Source organism: Muntiacus reevesi, chromosome 1 (assembly GCF_963930625.1).
Source record: "Muntiacus reevesi chromosome 1, mMunRee1.1, whole genome shotgun sequence".
NCBI lineage: Eukaryota > Metazoa > Chordata > Mammalia > Artiodactyla > Cervidae > Muntiacus > Muntiacus reevesi.
In genome coordinates, this window is record NC_089249.1 from 10,512,326 (window position 1) to 10,532,530 (window position 20,205).

Sequence of the window (20,205 nt, forward strand, 5' to 3'; positions counted from 1 at the left end):
CTTAATCTGAAGAAGTATTCTGGGTAAAGGAAATGTAGATGCAAAGGTCCAAAGTCTAGAATGACTTGGAAGGGCTTTGTCTTCTCATTTTTGCTAAGGAAAGTTGAAGAGTCTAGAGAACTGGCTCTGGACCCCATATTTCCATTAACCAACATTGGTAAAAGGAGATTATTAGGCTGGGAATTCTAGGACCCCTAGAATTCAAGTCCACAAACCTCTATAGTCATCGTGTGAGGAAGTGGCAACTTGGACTCGGTGGTACTCACCTGACATATGATGTGACTTTTAAGGTGGTCCTGGGTGTGGTCCCCCTTCCTGCAGGTCACCCAAAAGGCCATAATTAAATCCCAAGACATTGACATTTAATTTAAGACATTGAGAAAGTAACATAAATGTTACTCAACAAATACTGATGAACACTGACTAATGGACTGTGGATACACGAATGACCTCGTGAATGAGGCCTTTCAGCTGCTTCCAGAGAGGACTGTGGGCTCCTCCAGAAGGCTATGCTTAAGGAGAAGGGGAAGCCTTTCCATCTATATAAATGGTTACCCCAAAAAGCAGAGCCTGAAGCAAGGATTCTGTGCAGACTTCATGTGAGAGATGATCCTAGGGAGTAGAAGCCAAGCACTGGGGTGATAAGACAGGGAAGGAGGAAAAACCAAGATGAGGTGAATTATAGAGATCACTGCTGTGGGCAAGGAGAGCTTGATTGCACTGGGAGAAGCAGAGAGAATTGTCCACCGAGGCACCAGGCACTGGAGAAGTTATTAACTGACCTCTGCCTCCCCTTGGTTGAGGGTCACTCTGGGGGCATTAATGTCCCCACACTTCTGAGCTGTGCTTTTGCTACTCCCAGTGCAATCAGGCCGTGTGGTCTCCTGTGGCCTTGGAGAAGCTCTGGGCAAAAGGCAGAGATGTGCAGCCTGCTCTTGAAAGGACAGGTGCCAGTGTGAAGTGAGTCCGAGCTTGTGCATGACCCCCTGCTACAGCTACAGCTGAGATGAGAGGTGGGCCAAGGGTGTGCACCGTCACCAGAGGGGCTGCCACACAGTGCTGATGGGATCCCCCCGCTACCAGATCAGTCGGAATACTCAAAGGAAAGCTAAGATGGGGTGGGGGAATGGTGTGCATTTGTTCTATAGTTCTCTTTTCTTAGGTTGGACCTTGTAGAAAAGAAGGAAAGAAACAGAGTTACAGAGAAGGGTCTGGAATCACCTTGTAAGATCCTTTAACTCATTCTGTGGCCAGGCCTGCCTCACAAATCCACACTGGGATCCAACTCATTGGTAACTCAATCCATACACAGGACTCAGGATGGAAGGGCATGGTGACCTAAAAAAGACAAGTTTCCTTTCCTTTGGGAGATTCCAAAAGCCAGGAAACTTGGTCAAAGATTAATTTGAGTGGGTTAAGAGAGGCTTCTCTGATGAATGAAGAAGGCAGAGTCTTATGCAATTAGTACATAATAAAAGGTAATAATGACAAAGTCCACAGCTTCCCATGGTCTGACATAATGAATAGGGTAGAATGTGACATGTCAATTAAAATCTGTCTTCTTTTAGCAAATTGTGGTTTAAGAACTAAAGAAAAAAATCACAGAGTTTGAAAGACTCAGAAAATAGAAAACCATTCTTATAGCACAGAATAAGCAAGAAAAGGTACAATCTTTTTTATTGGAGTGTAACTGCTTTACAATGTTGTGTTTATTTCTGCAGTACAACAAAGTGAGTCAGCTATATGCATACATATATCCCCTCCCTCTTGGACCTCCTTCTAACCCACTCCCCACCCCAGCCCCTCTAGATCATCACAGACCCCTGAGCTGAGCTCTCTGTGTTATATATACAGCAGATTCCAAAGCAGCTATCTGTTTGCACATGGTAGTATATATATGTCAGTTCTGCTCTCGCAATTCATCCTACCCTGTCCTTCCCCAACCTGTGTCCACGTGTCCATTTTGTATATCTGCCTCTCTATTCCTGCCCTGCAAATAGGTTACTCAGTACAGTTATCCTAGAATTCCATGTATATGTGCTAATATACAAGATTTGTTTTTCTCTTTCTGACTTACTTCACTCTGTATGGCAGAGTCTAGGCTCATCCACATCACTGGAGATCTTATGTTCCCATACCAACTATTTCAAGTATGATGAATCCAGTTTCTTTAGCCCGGTGTTACTGGGAAAAGTTCAATGAGTGTGAGTGGAAATAAGTGATGAAATTGAAAGAAATAAAGTCTCAGAGGCAGTTGAGACTCTGAACTTCAGTTTTCTTCCCTGTAAATTGGGGTTAATAATAACACTTCACTGCTTGTTGGAGGATTGAATGACTGTGTGGGAAAGTGTCCTGTAAATCTGAAGGCATCATAAAGCAGTATAGCTCCTCCAGGGTTTGAAATGTAGTTGTTATTATTTAAACTGTTGGAATGATAAGCACCACTCTACTTATTAAATGGAGGAAATTCTGTTGATCTTAACATTATTGAGTGCTAAGAATTTTCAAGGAGCCAACAGAAACCAACAGTATCAAGCTAAATTTCTGGGTGTTCTAAGGAAAAAAAAAAACATGTTCTATCTCAGGTTGGCATTACAGCATTGTTAACAACAGCTATGGAATCTACATTTTTGTGTTACTTTTATTATTGTTTCTAACAGTGTTTCCAAAGCCCCATTATGAATGAGGTCCAGCAAGTCACAGAAGGTCAGATCCTAAATAATCCTATCCACTTACACTTCATTTCCTTTAGCTACTTCTCATTACGTTATGCTTTTCTCAGCTGTTGATGTTCATATTCTCTGTATAGCTTTATTTTTATTGAAATCTAGTTCTTGCCTATGTCTTTTGCTTAAATTAAAAGAAACTTTCAGATGTTGCAGAACCAGCCAGATGGTTTTAAAGTACAATTAAAGGTCTTGAGATGCAATGTTGTATAATATTTCTGACATTTGATTTCAAGTCTTTTTCCATCTCACTGAGTTTAACACAAGTCAATACAGTTCTGACCTGGTGGCTGAATCAAAGCTGAAAGTTTCCAGAAGATGGAAAGATACCATTGTCTCAGACAAAATGGAGCTTTGCTTTAGCCTTATTTAAATATTTTGTTACTATCTTTTATTACCTGTATCTCTTCCACAGATTGAAGCAGTCTCTAGGATTTTTATTAATTCACTGTGCCTTTGGTTTTTGCTCTCCCAGGATTCTCTGATCTGGTACTGTTGTTATAAGGTTAAGAAATGGGAGAAGGAAAATGAATATCAGTAGAACCTTTCCCTATTACAAAATAAATGACTGCTTCTTTTTTTTTTTTTTTTTTTTAAATAAATGACTGCTTCTTTTAGATAGGGCATGTATCGTTTGGAAGAGGCATGCAGTGAGGTACTGGTTGACCAGCTAGTTGGTGAATCCACTACCATCCAAGGCCTGGCTCTCAATCTTGCAGGCTAAGAAATAGGTCTCAAGGACTCTCAGGATAACCAAACTGAGAAAGGTTGACTATGAGATCAGGCTGCAAATTTATACATTTACAGCAGTTAAAAAAGAAAAATGTGATCATAACCACTGCCGTTTCTTGAGCCATTTCTACATGTCAGGCATCATGTGAAGCACATTTTAGATTGGTTAGTGGATTCTGCATTCAGTCCCATCTATGCCAGTCCCATATCACTGGTATGAGGTCATAGGCAGATTACTTAACTTTGTGCGAGTTACTTATCTCATTTAAAGAATTCTCAGAGGAATGCCTGGCACATTGTAAATACTCTATTTGCTATTAATGTTAATTCTCATAACACTTTTATAGGGTAGATACCATTACTATTCCCCTTTTGATGATGAGAATATAGAGATCTAAGGATGTTAAATAATCTGCTAAGATTCCATAGATAGTGAGTAGACAACCAAAGTATAGTCCAGACCAGGAAATCAGATTTGGATGAATAAGGATTCAGGCTAAGAGAACAGTCCTATTCACCTTCTCAGTGGAGAAGGTCTTTCCAGTGAGACTGTTGGTCAAGTCTTTTCTCAAGAATAGTTCTCAGAAAATCATTGCTAGAGTTTGCTTTGGGGCTTCCCTTTTTATGGCATCATAGCTAATGCCCCCATTTGGCACAACTGGCATATCATTCTCATTGTTCCCAAGTACCATCTGCAACAGTGCTGTCCAGTAGAACTTTCTGTGGTGATAAAAAATGTTGTAGGTTTACTTTGTCTAATGCAGTAACCACTACTGATCACTTAAAATGGGACTAGTTTAACTGAGGGATTCATTATAATTTAATTTGAATTAAATTAATTTAAACTCCAGGACTTGGTGATAGACAGGGAGGCCTAGCGGGGTGCAGTCCATGGGGTCCCAAAGAGTGGGACACGACTAAGCGACTGAACTGAATTTAAATTTAAGTAGCCATATATGGGGAAAAGGCAATGGCACCCCACTCCAGTACTCTTGCCTGGGAAATCCCATGGATGCAGGGGCCTGGTAGGCTGCAGTCCATGGGACCACTAAGAGTCAGACACGACTGAGCGACTTCACTTTCACTTTTCACTTTCATGCATTGGAGAAGGAAATGGCAACCCACTCCAGTGTTCTTGCTTGGAGAATCCCAGGGGCCGGGAAGCCTGGTGGGCTGCTGTCTATGGGGTCGCACAGAGTCGGACATGACGGAAGCGACTTAGCAGCAGCAGCAGCAGCCATATATGGGCAGTGGCTACTGTTTCAAACAGCACAGACCTTCAGGGGGAAAATGTATTTTGAGGATTGAAAACAGCTTTGCAAATGGTGATTCTTGGTTGAGCAATCCAAACTGAAATACACCCAGGAACCATCACTCTTTCCTGGCAGTGAGGGCAGGTGTGCTTTAGCTTTTCCACCGCAAGGCTCTGAGTGAGAAGACCTGCATTAGAGCCTTAGCTTCATCCCTTAATAGCTGGGTAACTTAAGACAAATCACATAAGTTCACTGAATTGATTTTCCAAGTCTGCAAAACAAGGTAAAAGATAGTGGGCGTCAGAAATAATACGTTCCTCAAGGTGTGCAGGTAAGAATCAGGTGAGATAATGGGTGTGTGTGTGTGTGTGTGTGTGCGTGTTTAGTCGCTCAGTCTTTGAGACCCTGTGGACTGTAGCCTGCCACTCACCTGTCTATGGGGATTCTCCAGGCAAGAATGCTGGAGTGGGTTGCCATGCCCTCCTCCAGGGGATCTTCCCAACCCAGAGAGCGAACCCAGGTCTCCCACATTGCAGGCAGATACTTTACCATCTGAGCCACCAGGGAAGCCCAATGCATAGAGAGCCATTTTGTAAACCTGTAAAGGTTGTAGAAATGGCTTAGCAGTGATTATTATGTTTATATAGATCATGTTTGCCTTTTAAAACTGCTTTCATATGTATTATGTCCTTTTATCTTCACAGCAGGTCCACGAGGGAAGCAGGGCAGGAATTATTATCTATGTTTTACCATCTGTTGATCTGTCTGGTTGCATTATCCCTGAGCTGAACCCCAGAACTACTGAGTCCTGTTCTAAAGCCCTCCCTTCCAAAAAATAACCCACAGTCACAAGCTTGGTATCCACAGGTTATGCCACAGAAATTATTCTTACTCAGGAAGCAAACCACCCTACAATGTGAGTCCAAGGCTGAATAATGAAAATATCAATATAATGATGATGGGTAGCCACCCAGTGTGCTAAGCATTTAATAAATATTATTTGATTTAATCCTTATAGTAACTCTCTGATGTTGTGTGGTTATCAGTCCCATTTTGCAGATGAGAAACTTGAGGCAGTAGTTTGTCTATGATCCATAGAGCTAGTGAGTGCCAAGGGAACCTGCATGTATTAGTTGGCTGAGGCCACTGTAATAAAATACCACATATTGGGTGGGTTAGATGACAGATGTATTGTTGTACCAGTTTGGAGGTTAAAAGTTCAAAATCAAGGCTGAGTTGGCTCTTTCCAAAGGCTGAAACGGACAGATCTGTTCTGGCCTCTCTTCTTGGCTTGTAGATGACGTTTCCCTGTGTCTTTTGCATCACCTTTTCTTTGAGCTTCTGTGTCTGAAATACAGATTTCTTGTTTGCATAAAGACACCAGTCATATGGGATTAGGAACCAATCTCATGACCTCATTTTAACTTGGTTAGCTCTGTAAAGACCCGGTTTCCAAACAGTGTTGCATACTGAGGAGCTGGGAGTTAGAGCTTCCACTTGCTAACTATGGGAAGGGGACACAGTTCTACCCATAACACTGGGTATAAACCCAGATTAATTGGCCTCACACCGTTCAATATTATGCTTTCATGTTTCCTGACATTACAAAATTATACCATTCTGTACCCTTTTGAGGGGAACAAATGCCAAAACCTAGAACATGGCACTAGACCCTCAAATCCACTTTTAGAGCCACTGAGCCAAAATCTATCCTCTGAAAATTCCTAAATTGGAATGTGCTCCCCCAAAATGTTTGTCTAAGAGGCTGCTTTCCAGCTTACTAGGCAATTTGGCATCGAGGACTTTTCCCATAAACATTTACAAATATTCTGCTCAGTAATGAAGTTAATCAGTAAACCGCACAACCTCTGGCCCCTGTCACTCCTCACCTAGTCTCATTTTCAGTTGCTGTGAGTAAGCTAAGAATGGTAATGCAGTTTCAGGAGTTAGAAAATCCAGTCCAAATCAGTCCTTGTCACAGCCACATGTCTTCAGGATTCGCCATGGAAGTGATGAGCGTGAAGCCCGCCAAAGGTAAGAGAGTGTTCACAGCTGCTCATGATGGAGCTTCTGCCAATGGACTGAGGAAGTGTGGGGGACTTTTGCTTGAGATTTCAGCAACAGAGCTCCCTCGAAGATGGCTCAGTCAGAACCAGAGACGGGTGAAAAGCTGGCTGGGGTGGTAGGGTTCGAGGTAGGTGAATATCTCATAGAGATTAAATCTAAGTGTGTTTTCCCTACAATTCTTCACTGGATATCGTGTCAAAGTGGCACAGTTCTTCCAAGTTAAACACTAGGCAGCTAAAATATTAATGCCCTCGGACACTTGAAAAGACATTTTAAAGTCCATTGCTGAATGCAATGTTTTTAAAATGGCAAGTCTTAGATCCTAGTGGGTCATGACGTCTATTTTGTGACTTGTGACCAGCATTAAAAATTTAGATTGAATAAGTACAGTAGAAATATCAGAGTGCAGTCAGGGGTAAGGATAAGTGTTATTTCATGGAATTTTGTTTCAGATTATTTATATATATGTATAAGTGTGTATAGGGATCATGATATAAGATTTATTTCAAACTATGGGTTGTTGTGAGAAAAATAAAAAGAGATCCAAAAAGTTTATTGAAATAGTTTTACAACAGGTTTCCCCCAATAGTCATTGGAAAATCAGATGAGTAAAGAGTTCAGCATTAAACCCGGTATGTTTGTTTTCTCTGAACTGTAATACAGATTATAATTAAAATATAGGTAGTATAAATAATATTGTCTGTTTTCATATTTTTTCAAAATAGAATCTTACCTTTTGAATTTCCAGCTAGAGAAACTCATCATTTTTATAATAATTATAATTTTGAACATATTTCTGATTGTAGACTTCACAGCATGTTATTTTGGTTAAATGCATTATTTAAAAATGACTGAGACTGTATTTAGAAATGGAAAGTAGATAGAAAGCCAGAGAAGCAAATTTCCCATCATTTCAATTTAATAAACATTTATTAAAGATTTAAACTGTGTCAGGCACTGTGTAAGGTGCTACAAATGAAGGAAAAAAGGGAATATAATATATAGTAATCTAATGTATTCCCCAAAAGTCCACAGACTAACCACAACAATAGCAAAAAAGTATTGAATGTTTATGCTTAGTCAGGCACTGGGCAGTTCACATTCTTTTTCTTAGGTTATCTTTAACCTTTCACCTAGGTACTGTATTTTGTTTCAATTACTATATTGTCCTAGCCTTTTTAAAATTAATTTTTATTGGCATATAGTTGTTTTACAATGTTGTATTTGTTTCTGCTATATAGCAAAGTGAATCAGCTATATGTATACATTTTTCTCTTCTTTTTTTGGATTTCATTCCCTTTTAGGTCACCACAGAGCGTTGAGTAGAGTTCCCTGTGCTATACAGTAGGTTCTCACTAGTTAATCTATTTTATACATAGTAGTGTATTAGATTATCCCAGCTTTATTAGAAAGGAACAGAAGCTTAAAGAAGTTCAGTGTTTCCCAAGTTCATACATCTAGCATGTTGCAGGTAAACTGAATCCAGATTTGTCTGCATGTCAGGGTGCTTGTAATGTCTATGTCCTACCACCTTAAATGATATAGCATGAAACATGAGCCTGTAAACCAACAGAAGCAACGGTACATGCTTCTGAGTGTGCAGTACCAGTGTGTGCAGAGGGGAGGAGAGATTAATTATACCTAGGGAAACTGGGTCAGGCTTTACAGAGCAGGCGATGGGTTGACAAACTTGGTGGGAAGAGGTACCAACATTACAAAGGCCGGCACCAGGAACGGTGCAAACAATTTCACAAACGAAGTCATATCGTCTACTTGAGGAACCATGGGTTAGGAAACAAAGAAAGGACAAGAAGGCAGTTTTTCTATTCATGAAACATTTACCAGAGTCAGCATTGTGCCAGGGAGAAAAACTGCATATAATATGAACCCTTTATTGGGCTCATCAGCAGTTAACTACAGGTTCAAGAAAAAGCGCCATCCTTCTCACATGAACCTGATTCTTCCATCTGGGTACCCAGTGGTTCTGGCACAAAGTCCTTAGAGCTGTGCTGTTGGATATGGCCATCATTAGCTACACGTGACTATTTTAAGTTTTAATTATTTAAAGTTATAGAAAATGAAAAATTCACTTCCTCATTAGCACTAGCCGTGTTTCAAATGTTCACTATTCCACATGGTTAGCAGCTAACATGTTGAAAGCTGTAGAGGGCTTCCGTCTCAGAAATTTCCCTTTCGTCTACTCCTTTAGAGAAACTGTTAAATGCTACTAAATGACTCTCTACCCAGAAAAATTTTCTTCCTTTTGCAGCGGATCTCAGGCTCTCCTGGAGTCCATTCAAGTGTTCCCATTTAAGAACTCTTCCCTAAACACCCACAGAAAATTTCGTATTATAAAGAAATCCAAATTCTCCTATTTCTTGATAAACTGATTCTTAAGAAATCATTCATAAATTGTACTAAAGCAGAAATAAATTTGCCTTTTCAGAAAATAAACTCTAAAGTTGACCTACCTTGCCGTCTCAACATCTCACGCTGTGTCAGAAAATTCTGTATTCGTTTACTTGGTTTTATCCCAGCCCTTGACATACCTTCAACCCCAAGCACACGAACAAGAGAAAGTCTGGGGCCTCTCCTATCTCTTCTCTGTCTTGTTCACTGTTTTATTCTCAGAACCCAGTTCTGTGTTTAGCAAATTGTAAGATATATATATATACACATGCATACATATATGTACATACACGTATGTGTATATATATGTATATACACACATATATATCTTATTTAAAAGATAGCTAACATATCAAAACAAATTAATGTGTATTAATATTTACTAGTTAACTATCAATTAACTGTCATTAGAATCAAGATTTTGCAGGATTCTTTAGGAAACGAACATGCCTTTTTATGGTGTTTAACTTACCAAAACTTTTTCTCAGAAACTGTATCTTATACTCAAAACTACCTTATGAGATAGGAAGGCTGGTTGTTAGCCTCATTTTACAGGAGAAAACAGAAAAATGCTAGGCAGTTGTTTAAGATCTTATAGTCAGTTCATGGAAGCTCTTCTTGTTCCACTATTTTGGAGCATGGTGTTCATGCTGGATTTTTTTTTTTTTAATTGTAAGTTGCCCGCATATTTATTGTCTCTACTCTGTGGGGATTTGGTGGAAACACTATGAAATACTAGAAGTGGATGTGCTTTGGGAATAAAGGTGTTATTTAATAATACTGTGTGTGCTGCTATCATAATCTCACCCTGTTTATTAATTTCATATAGTAGAATTGATATCTTTATGAAAGCTTTCCATTTTAATTTGAAATGATTCCAGAGATTGATATGATACTGATAACATGATTAGACTTGAGTTGGAACTCCATGGTGTCTCTTGATTTGTAAAAGATTTATTGAAAGAATGCTCAGAGATCTTGGAATTTTGAAGAGAAAACAACTATACATTTCTTTATATTCTAGAGAACCAACATTCTGTCTTTAATTGATTATGTGACTTCAGGCAAGTTGCTTAACCTTACTGGACCTGTAGATGGAGAGAATCTGGGGCTGGGGGTGGGAATGGGGAGTTGAGTAGGGGTAAGATGGGTTGGAGGATAAATCTAGGTGAAACTAATGATTTTAATGCTTTTAACTATTTTCAGTTGTATTCACTCCAGGAATTTTAATCATATTTAACTACTAAATAGATCAAAATGTTGCTTATGTCTTATCTTTTTTCTGTAATTTTTAAAATATTTTTATATTCTTCCATTTTGTGGTCGTAAGACAAAGCACCATTGCCAAAACTGTTTGACTGTCACATATACTGACTCAGCACTAGTTTTATATAGATAAGTTGGGCATGAAAGAAACAAAATTGATTTCACACAGATAATGTATACTTTGTGTTCCATTAATCATTTCCTGGATCAATGCAGAAAGCTTTTTTTTCCTCAACTAATATTTAACATACATATTTTCCACGTTGTCATTGTAGAATGGCTGTTAATTGTAATGCCCGTAAACTGTTGGTCATAAACTTATAGAGGTTTTTGATATAAAGAAGAACTATAATATTATGAAGCATGGAGTCTTCTGTTTACAGATAAGGGAGGCTTAGGCAGGGTAGGTAGGTACATATAACTAGGTTCAGAACCCAGGGTCAAGGAATATGTCCCAAGAGAAGCTATATTTAATGGGAAATTTAAAGATAAGTGGAGAATAGTGAGATGATGCTCTTGGGGGGGTAGCTGTGTGGAGGACAGTTCCAGGCTCAGGAAGCAGCATGTGGGAGAGGTTTTGAGTCTGGAAGTGCAAGGCACATTCATGGAATACAAAGTCAGAACATGGAAAGTGGCTGGGAAAGAAAGAAATAGTAGGATCATTCATAGTCTTGCAGGCCTGGTTATAGGTTACCTGCAAATGGAGGCACTGCAGGGACTAGTAAACTCAAGTATAAAAGAAGGAAGAGAAAATCTTTACCATCATTCTTTAAAGCATCACACATTTGAAATCATCCCAGAGAGGAGCAATTCAGCACTTGGGCTTTGAAGTCAGATTCAAAGTTCAAATCTCAGCTACTTAGGTGTGTAGGAGTAAACTTGCTGAACTCTTCTCGACCTTGGAATACTCAATTGTAAGTGAGGATAATACTATTACCCACTTCATAGGATTTCATGAGACAGAAATGAGAAAAGACAGCATTTGTATGTCTACCTGTTACCTTTTTTACTGTGAATTGTTGAATGTTTTCCAACTTTGCTTTTTGTTTTTCTTTTAAGCATCCTTGTATGTTTTCCTTCTTTCCATGTTGAATATTTTCTTATTGATTTGCAAAAGCTCTTTATATATTAATGACATGAGTGTTTTGTCTGTCCTCTATGTTGCAAATATCTTTCTGAGCTTTTAATTTTGTCATTTAATCTTTTAATAGTTTTTTTTTTACTGTAAAAAAGTTAATTTTTATGTTAAAATTTTAATGTAAATATTTAAATATTTCAGTCTTTCCTTAGAGCCTGTACTCCTCACCATATGCTAAACTGTCTCTTGTTTATAGAATGATGATATCAATTCCAGTTTTGTTGTTACTTTTTTTCAGGTGTACTGACAGAACAAGTGGCAGGTCCTCTGGGACAGAATCTAGAAGTGGAGCCGTACTCACAATACAACAACGTTCAGTTTCCCCAAGTTCAACCACAGATTTCCTCTTCTTCCTATTATTCCAATGTGGGTTTCTATCCCCAGCAGCCTGAAGAGTGGTACTCTCCTGGAATATATGAACTCAGGCGAATGCCTGCTGAGACTCTCTATCAGGGAGAGACTGAGGTGGTGGAGATTCCTGTAACAAAGAAGGCCCGACTGGGAGCCTCAGCAGGGAGAATCAAAGGGGATGAGCTCTGTGTCGTTTGCGGAGACAGGGCTTCTGGATATCACTATAACGCCCTGACCTGTGAGGGATGCAAAGGTAAACATCTTTTGGTTGGCAGTTTTCTCCTTACTAAGGTTTTTTTATATTTGTTGTTGAAATCCCTCAAACTGGATTCTTTCCTTTTCCCAAATAACTTCCCATTTCTCTTCTTCTGCTTCTCCCTCTTCTTATCTCCTCACCTTCGTTGGGATGTCATAGGTTTCTCCTTACTAGAGTATTTAGCTTGGATATAAGTAACCTTTTCCCTATTCCCAACCTCACATATAGTTAGAAGGAATTTATGATTGTGGGTTTTGTTTGTTTTTATTGTCTTTTTAAGAAAGAGACATTGCTGAACTCCTCTGTCTTAAAATTAAGGTCAAGGAGAATAAGACTTTATTCAGTAAATATTTAAAAATACATTTTCATGTACTCTAGTTAATTGAGAAAGAGACAGAGGAAGGCAAACAGAAGGAAACAAAAAGGAATAGCTGATATTCAACAAATATTTCACTTAACAGGGACATAGCAGTGCTATAGGGGAACCAATAAAATTGCAATCCATATAGGATAGATAAAATACAACATATGAAACATGAAAATGACTCAGTATGAGTCCCTATGTGATCATTCTCCTAATGAGGGCACAAATGATAAGTTTGTATAATTTGAGAGGAAGAATGTAGTGGACTAGTAGGTTCACCTATGTATTTTTTAATTTGTTCATTCAGTAAGTATTTATGGGATGTTACCATGTTAGCTTCTAGGTCATTGAAAGCTGATAAAGAACTATCCCTTGAGTAGAATCTGTTGAATGCTATGCCAATTTAGTGTTTCCAGATGCCAGTGATTGCCACAAAAATAAACAGAGGACCCAGCTACAGAAGAATGGTCGAGGACATTTCAAACTTTTGAAAGTTCAGATGATCAGTTTGTCTAAAACTTGGTGTGACTTCATGAGATTTTTTTTCCCCAAAAACAGTATTTATACCCCAAATTAAAAAATTAAGACAGATCTATAAAGAAAATTTTAAAGATTCTTTTATGACCTTCAAAATACTTTTATCCTTTTTGTGGAGAGTCGAGTCCATGTGGATAAAAAGAACATACAAATTCTTTGAGGACATAGATTATGTCTTTTTCAGCTTTGCCACACCTCATAGCATCTAACACAGTGTCTGCTATGTAGTAAATGTGGAGAAAGTGGTTTTTTGAAATGACATAATGAAAATCTGTGCTCATCACTTCCTAGATAGGAAGGGACATAGCCTCAGATCTCCTGCTTCTAAAGCTGACTCCAGAGCCTTTATTACTGCTCTTTGAGCTATTTGTTCAAGCCAACATTGACTAACATGGTGGTCAAAGGAAGAGAATCAAGTGCTCCATTTAGGCATTGAGATATTGGTATTATCCAAGCCAAGGGAATAAAACCCTGAGGTCAGTAACCTGGGCCAGACCGCCCCCTTACAGGTGAACGCTGGCGTGAAATCTGGTTCTCCTCAGAAGAATTCTCAGCTGTGGTGGAGTGAGTAGAGGATCACCAGGGTGCTGTGGACAACCATAAGAAACAGCGACTCCAAAAGCAGACGGCTTGAGAAGCCCACAAAGGATATAGAAGAAAAGTCAGAGCTGGAAGGCTGGTAGGCAAGTGCAGGGTTAGACAAGGGTACAGAAGTCTGGTTTAAGGAGGACTGATTCTCAGGGCAGTTCAGGGAGGACAAGCTGGATCTGAACCTGGATACGTTTTTAAGAGCAGAGAAAGGCAGAGCTTTTCCATTGATTTTGATATGAGACTTTGCCCCCATGATGACAGCAAAAGGACAAGAGTGCAAGACAGGAAATGGGACAGAGCCAGGCAGGGCCCTTGTTCTATATCAGGGGTTGGCAATTTTTTTTCTGTAAAGAGATGAATAGCAAATACGGTAGGCTTTGCACTGTAGCGGTCTTTGTTGCGATTACACAACTCGGCAACTCAGCTACGGAAGAGTGGCTTTACTTGGCCTACAAAAATAGGCAGGAAAATAAAAAACAGGTAGTGGGCTGAATCTGGCTCCTGGGCCTAGCTGTAATTTGCTGACCCCTGTTCTAGAGCAGTAACTCTCCTTGACCTTAATTTTAAAAGATTTGAGTCCAGCATCAGAATTAATTGGGAGTTGTGCAGTGAGAGAGCCCAGTACTCAGGGTATGCATGCAAGAAAAATATTTCTTCTTTTATGTAACTGGGTTTAATCCAATTTTGAGCCCTGGTGGAAATCTCATTTCATTAACTCAGGATGATTCTACTGAATTTTCCTGACGTTTCCTCTGAATTCCAGAATTACATAGCATTGTGGAGGGATTGGGCTTCCCAGGTGGTGCTAGCGGTAAAGAACCTGCCTACCAACGCAGGAGGTGTAAGAGCCACAGGTTCAATTCCTGGATCTGGCAACCCACTCCAGTGTTCTTTCCTGGAGAATCCATGGACAGAGGAACCTGGTAGGCTGCAGTCCACAGGGTCACACAGAGTCAGACACAACTGAAGCCACTCAGCACACGCGCGTGCACATGGAGGGAATGGGCCCAGAGGTGGGACTCAGTCCAGCATTCGTGGGAGAATGTTCTTTCTGGCCTTCAGTCACTAGTGGGAAAGGCCTCTGAGCCCCTGTCCTGGTGTCCTGACCACACCCCTCCTTCCTGGCCAGCCCCACAGGGTCACCTGGAAGGGCTGGTTCTCCAGGGAGACCCCGTAGCTATATCATTTGCTTCTGAGCCTCACTGGGTGCAGGGAACCCCCAGGGCCTCCCCATACTCTCCCCGGGAAAAAGCACAAGAATCCCTCCATTCCAGGATTCCCCAATGATGTGGAGCTCCTATAAGCAAGCTTTCAGTACAGCATCCAGGGCTCGGTCTGAGAATTAGGGGTTGGCAGGGACAGAGGGCAGGACCTTCTCAGATATTCAATGTGTAATTACTCTTTGCTTGTCTGCCTCTTCCAATCTGGGGAAACTTTATTAGTGTCTGGGATCTTAGGCTTAGACTTTAGTGGCTGAAAAGTCAATAATTGACTCCTTCATGCTTTCTTGATGAAAAATCTGTCTGCAATTCTATTTCTGGGTCAGGAAGTTCCCCTGAAGAAGGGAATGGCTACCCACTCCAGTATTCCTGCCTAGAGGATCCCATAGACAGAGGAGTCTGGTGGGTTATATAGTCCATAGGGTTGCAAAGAGTCGGAAACAAGTGAAAATTGTTCTAGCTTAGTGAACGGGGAGGAGGTGCACAGAATAGGGTAGAGTACAAGCCAAAGAACCAGTACCTGCGGGCCTAACAGCTTAGCCAACTTGGTGTCCCCCCCACCCCACCCCCCCCCGCCACACCCCTTGGGTATCTGCATTTACTGCACACAAAAGGAATCTCACTCCATAAAACTCCATCAAAGGGAGTGTGAGCTCTGGGATTTGACAGGCATGCACTGAATCTGTACTTCTCGGCTGACTAAGCAAGTTACTTAACATATTAATTAGCCAATGTTCAACAAAGTAAAGCAGAAACAGAATTTCAAGCAGAGAAGAATCCATACAGGAAAAGTTGGAAGGGCAGAGGAACAGCGTCTGTGCTGTGTTCCAGGAGGATAGTCTAAGTCACATGCAGAACTGGAATGCCAGGGCAGCTGTTGTCCAAGAAGATGGGGGCGGCAGGAAGCTGAAGAACTGTTGACTTCAGGAACACAGCACCATATCTGCCCTTTAGGGATGGGGAGCTGCCTTACTGCAATTACTGGCTCCAGAGCCATGGCGTGCCTGCTAAATCTGTACATATAAAAGATAAAGGCCCTGTGACAACTTTCTTAGTGCCCTGGAAGCTAGCAACTGGAAACCAAGATGCTGCCATAGCAGAACTTTGCAATCCTGCTTGCCAGCACAAACAGCAGAAGCATAGCTTTTGTTTCACTTCCGCTTTTCAAATATCTTACAAGAGGATCTGTTTGGCAGAGGTTAAATCATATCCACATTTAGCAGCAAGGGAGTCTGGGAAAGACTGTGTTCAACTATCCTGCCTTTACAGTAGAGAGTGCATGCATCCAGTTAGCCAGTCCTTAGCTGACAGAATATGTAACTTCTTTGAACCTCCAGTCTGCAAACTAGGGTTAATATCTATTTCACAGAGTTTGTGAGGATTAAGTTAGATTTTTAGATGCAAAGATCCTGGTAACTCTCTTGCCTTAGGACGTCACTCAGATCAGTCACGTGTGTAATACTTTAAACACACAAACACACACTCATACATACCTATGAGAAAATTTTTTAAAACTTAAAAACAAAGGAAAGATTTTAAACTTTGCTAAACTTCCTGATTTCACTGGTCTCTATATCTATTTCTGTTAGAAATATTTTTTCTTAAAGGTTTGATTTGATATAAGCACTTATGGCATCAATAAGATAAATTCTGATTCTTTTTTTAATATGTAATAAGTACAGAGCACAAGCATAAGGCCGCATGACAGTGGCTGTCGTTTGCTCTGCGCGAGATTAAATCAAGACCTGTCCCTCCCTTCAGTTATCAGTGGGGCATATGGAAATATGCTAAGGTCTGGATGAATTTTGATTCAAACCTCAAGCCTCAGCTAACGAAACTGATCTACATCTGACTGGATATTTCAAATGGCTGCATTCAAATAGGTCAATGTCACTGACAACCCATCTTCATGCCAGGAAAGTCTAGCCTATCAGTTACAAAATAGTAGAACTTTTAAAAGGCATTTTATGAGTAAATGAGAGGCTTTTCATCCATTTGAACATATTTTTATATAATGTAGTGAACCCACATTAGACTTAGTTCTGTAGTTTAAGAAAAGATTCCAGAATTATTGAAACAATTGTGGTATATTGGGCAAATATAGTGTTTCCAATAGATCTTTTGTTTATGGTTCAGAGTTGAGATACCCTGACTTACTTATCAGTTCAGTTCAGTCGCTTAATCGTGTCCGACTCTTTGCGACCCCATGAATTGCGCCAGGCCTCCCTGTCCATCACCAACTCCCGGAGCTTACTCAGACTCATGCCCATCGAGTCGGTGATGCCATCCAGCCATCTCATCCTCTGTCATCCCTTTCTCCTCCTGCCCCAATCCCTCCCAGCATCAGGGTCTTTTCCCATGAGTCAACTCTTCACATGAGGTAGCCAAATTATTGGAGTTTCAGCTTCAACATCAGTCCTTCCAATGAACACCCAGGACTGATCTCCTTTAGGATGGACTGGTTGGATCTCCTTGCAGTCCAAGGGACTCTCAAGAGTCTTCTCCAACACCACAGTTCAAAAGCATCAATTCTTCGCCACTCAGCTTTCTTCACAGTCCAGACTTACTGAAATCCTATTTGATTTTGGGGTCTGATTTTATAAAATGCAGTAAGGGTCTCAAAGAACTCTATAGGTCAAATTATTTTAGAGTGTGATTCAAGGGGTAGGGTTTAAAGAATTTCACTGCATGGGATGCCTTTTGTAATAAGTGTTACAAAATCTTGGGAAGAGTAGGACTCAGAAGGCAGATAACCTGGATTCCAGCCAGCTGATTCTCTTCCAAGTTACTTAATGTCTTTGGGCTTCAGAGTCCTTACCTGTAAAATGAGGGATAATAATAAAGATGAGGAGGAGGAGGGTGAGATGATGATGATGGTAATGTGAGGATGAGAGACAGATAAATAACATATATTGAGTGATGATTTTGTGCAGGCTTTATCTGGAGACTTTACATGTACTAACACCTCTCATTTTCAAGAAAGTCCTTTGACATAGATTTAAATAAGGTAATATGTATAAAGCAGTTAACATAGTATAAATGTCCTTCCACTGTTATTATTGTTATCACTGGATTGCCATGAAGAATAAAATGAGACATTGATTTTAAAACATCTAGCTTTGTACCTGGCACATTTGGGTGTTCAAAAATCAAATGCTATTGTTTTGCTGATGAATTCCTGCTATTTTATCATTGTTATTCTTATCTTCATCCAGCCTCCCTAATTTGGATCATTTGTTGTTGTTGTTCAGTCGCTAAGTTGTGTCTGACTCTTTGCGAGCCCATGGACTGCAGCACGCCAGGCTTCCCTGGCTTCCACTGTCTCCCAAAGTTTGCTCAGATTCATCTCCATTGAGCTGGTGGTGCTATCTAACTATCTCATCCTCTGTTGCCCTCTTCTCCTTTTGCCTTCAGTCTTTCCTAGCATCAGGGTCTTTTTTAGTGAGTTGGTTCTTCACGCCATGTGGCCAAAGTATTGGAGCTTCTGCTTCAGCTCAGTCCTTCCAGTGAACACTGAGGGTTAATTTCCTTTAGGATGGACTGGCTTAATCTCCCTGCCGTCCAAGGGACTCTCAAGAGTCTTCTCCAGCATTGCTGGTCCTTTATTGGACCAAAACATGGTGGTCTGGAGTTGATGATGAGAGAGTGAAAGAAGGAAAGAGGCTAATATGCCCTGGGTTATGCAGCCGGCTGTTGCACTCCAGGCAATCAGCCAGAAATAGAGAGAGAGAGAGAGAGAGAGAAAGAAGAAAAGAAAGAAAGACACGGGACCCAAGCTCTGATGGAGCAAAGGTGCTTTATTGAATTCTGTAAGAGTATATATACCAGTAGCTTCTTTAGATAAAGATCAAGAGCCCAGACTTTACAAGTTTACCAAGGAAGCAAGGAGCAATAGAGGCCATAAGGCCAAGAGGTGATCCATAACAAAAGAGGGTCGTAAATAACCCCTTTCACCAAATGGAAAAGATAATGAAGGAAATCCTAGGCAAGCATCCCATCTCTTTGATCTGCATCCTGGGAGAGGCTTGCGTGTTCCTCTTGCCCCTGACAGGGACTGATAAGGAACAGGGGGCTCAAGAGAGACAGGAAACAGCACAGAGGAATCTTACTGTTAAATGCTTCCTGACACAGCATCATAATTCGAAGGTATCATTTCTTCAGTACTCAGCCTTCTTTATGGTCCAACTCTCATATCTGTATATGACTACTAGAAAAACCACAGCTTTGACTAGATGGACCTTTATCAGCAAAATGATGTCTTTGCTTTGATTTTTAATATGCTGTCTAGATTTGTCATAGCTTCCTTCCAAGAAGCAAGCATCTTTTAATTTCAAAGCTGCAGTCACTGCCTGCAGTGATTTTGGAGCCCAAGAAAATAAATCTGTCACTGCTTCCACTTTTTCCCCATCAATTTGCCATGAAGTGATGGGACCAGATGCCATGATCTTAGTTCTCTCTTCGTATTAGTTAACTAATTAAGCCTCTAGCTGCTGGGAGTTTGAATTAATTCAGTTTTTTTTCAGTAAATATTGTTAAATGCCGGCTATACTCCAGGCATTATTCTAAGCATAAGTAAAGTACGTAAAGTCACTCAGTTGTGTCCAACTCTTTGCGACCACATGGACTATAGCCTCCCAGGTTTCTCCGTCCGTGGGATTTTCCAGGCAAGAGTCCTGGAGCGGGTGCCATCTCCTTCTCCGTATTCTAAGCCTAGGAAATGCAATGGTGACAAAACAAACTTCTTCCACTCAGTGTCACCATTTGAAGCAAAGTAGGAAAACAGTTCACACAGCTGAGCTAAAATAAATAAAAGGGAGAAATCAGTAAAACAAACAAAAAAGGTTAAAATTACAGAAGTGATAAAACAGTGTCTAAAAGAATATGCAGAAAAATGAAATGATAGAAGGGTGATTTCCAATGGATAAAAAGTGATATTTTTAATAAGTATAGAGCAGTGATATAAGAGAAACTGAAGACAATAAAAATTAGATTTAAACATGAAAAAACATTTAAATATATAAGCAGTATGTAAATATGAAAGTAGTGACTAAAGGGAGCAGTACAAGCCTCCAACGCCTGGAAATTTGCCTACCTGAGAGTTTAAATGTCTGTTAAAGACCTGCTAGGCAAACTCCTGCAGAGTGACATTATATTTACTCTCATTCTCCCAAAGATACCCAGTAGGGGTGAGTGTCAGTGGTTTTTGCTTTCAATCCCTTTAGGCACTGAGACATTTTATCAAAGCAATGAGCACACGTTTTTCAAAAGTCAAATGGTAGAAAAGCTCCTGCCCAA

General features: G+C 40.3%; 1 protein-coding gene across 2 annotated transcripts in view; it reads left to right on the forward strand.

The window, feature by feature from the left end:
• Positions 1–6,623: 6,623 nt before the first annotated feature.
• The window catches only part of NR1H4 (nuclear receptor subfamily 1 group H member 4), a 48,375-nt gene continuing 34,793 nt past the window's right edge, over positions 6,624–20,205 (forward strand). For both annotated transcript variants that reach the window (XM_065937545.1, XM_065937555.1), the window contains exons 1-2: positions 6,624–6,745; positions 11,830–12,195. In XM_065937545.1, the coding sequence (XP_065793617.1) occupies positions 6,637–6,745; positions 11,830–12,195 (475 nt within the window). In that variant the 5' untranslated portion in view covers positions 6,624–6,636. The remainder of the gene's footprint in view (positions 6,746–11,829; positions 12,196–20,205) is intronic.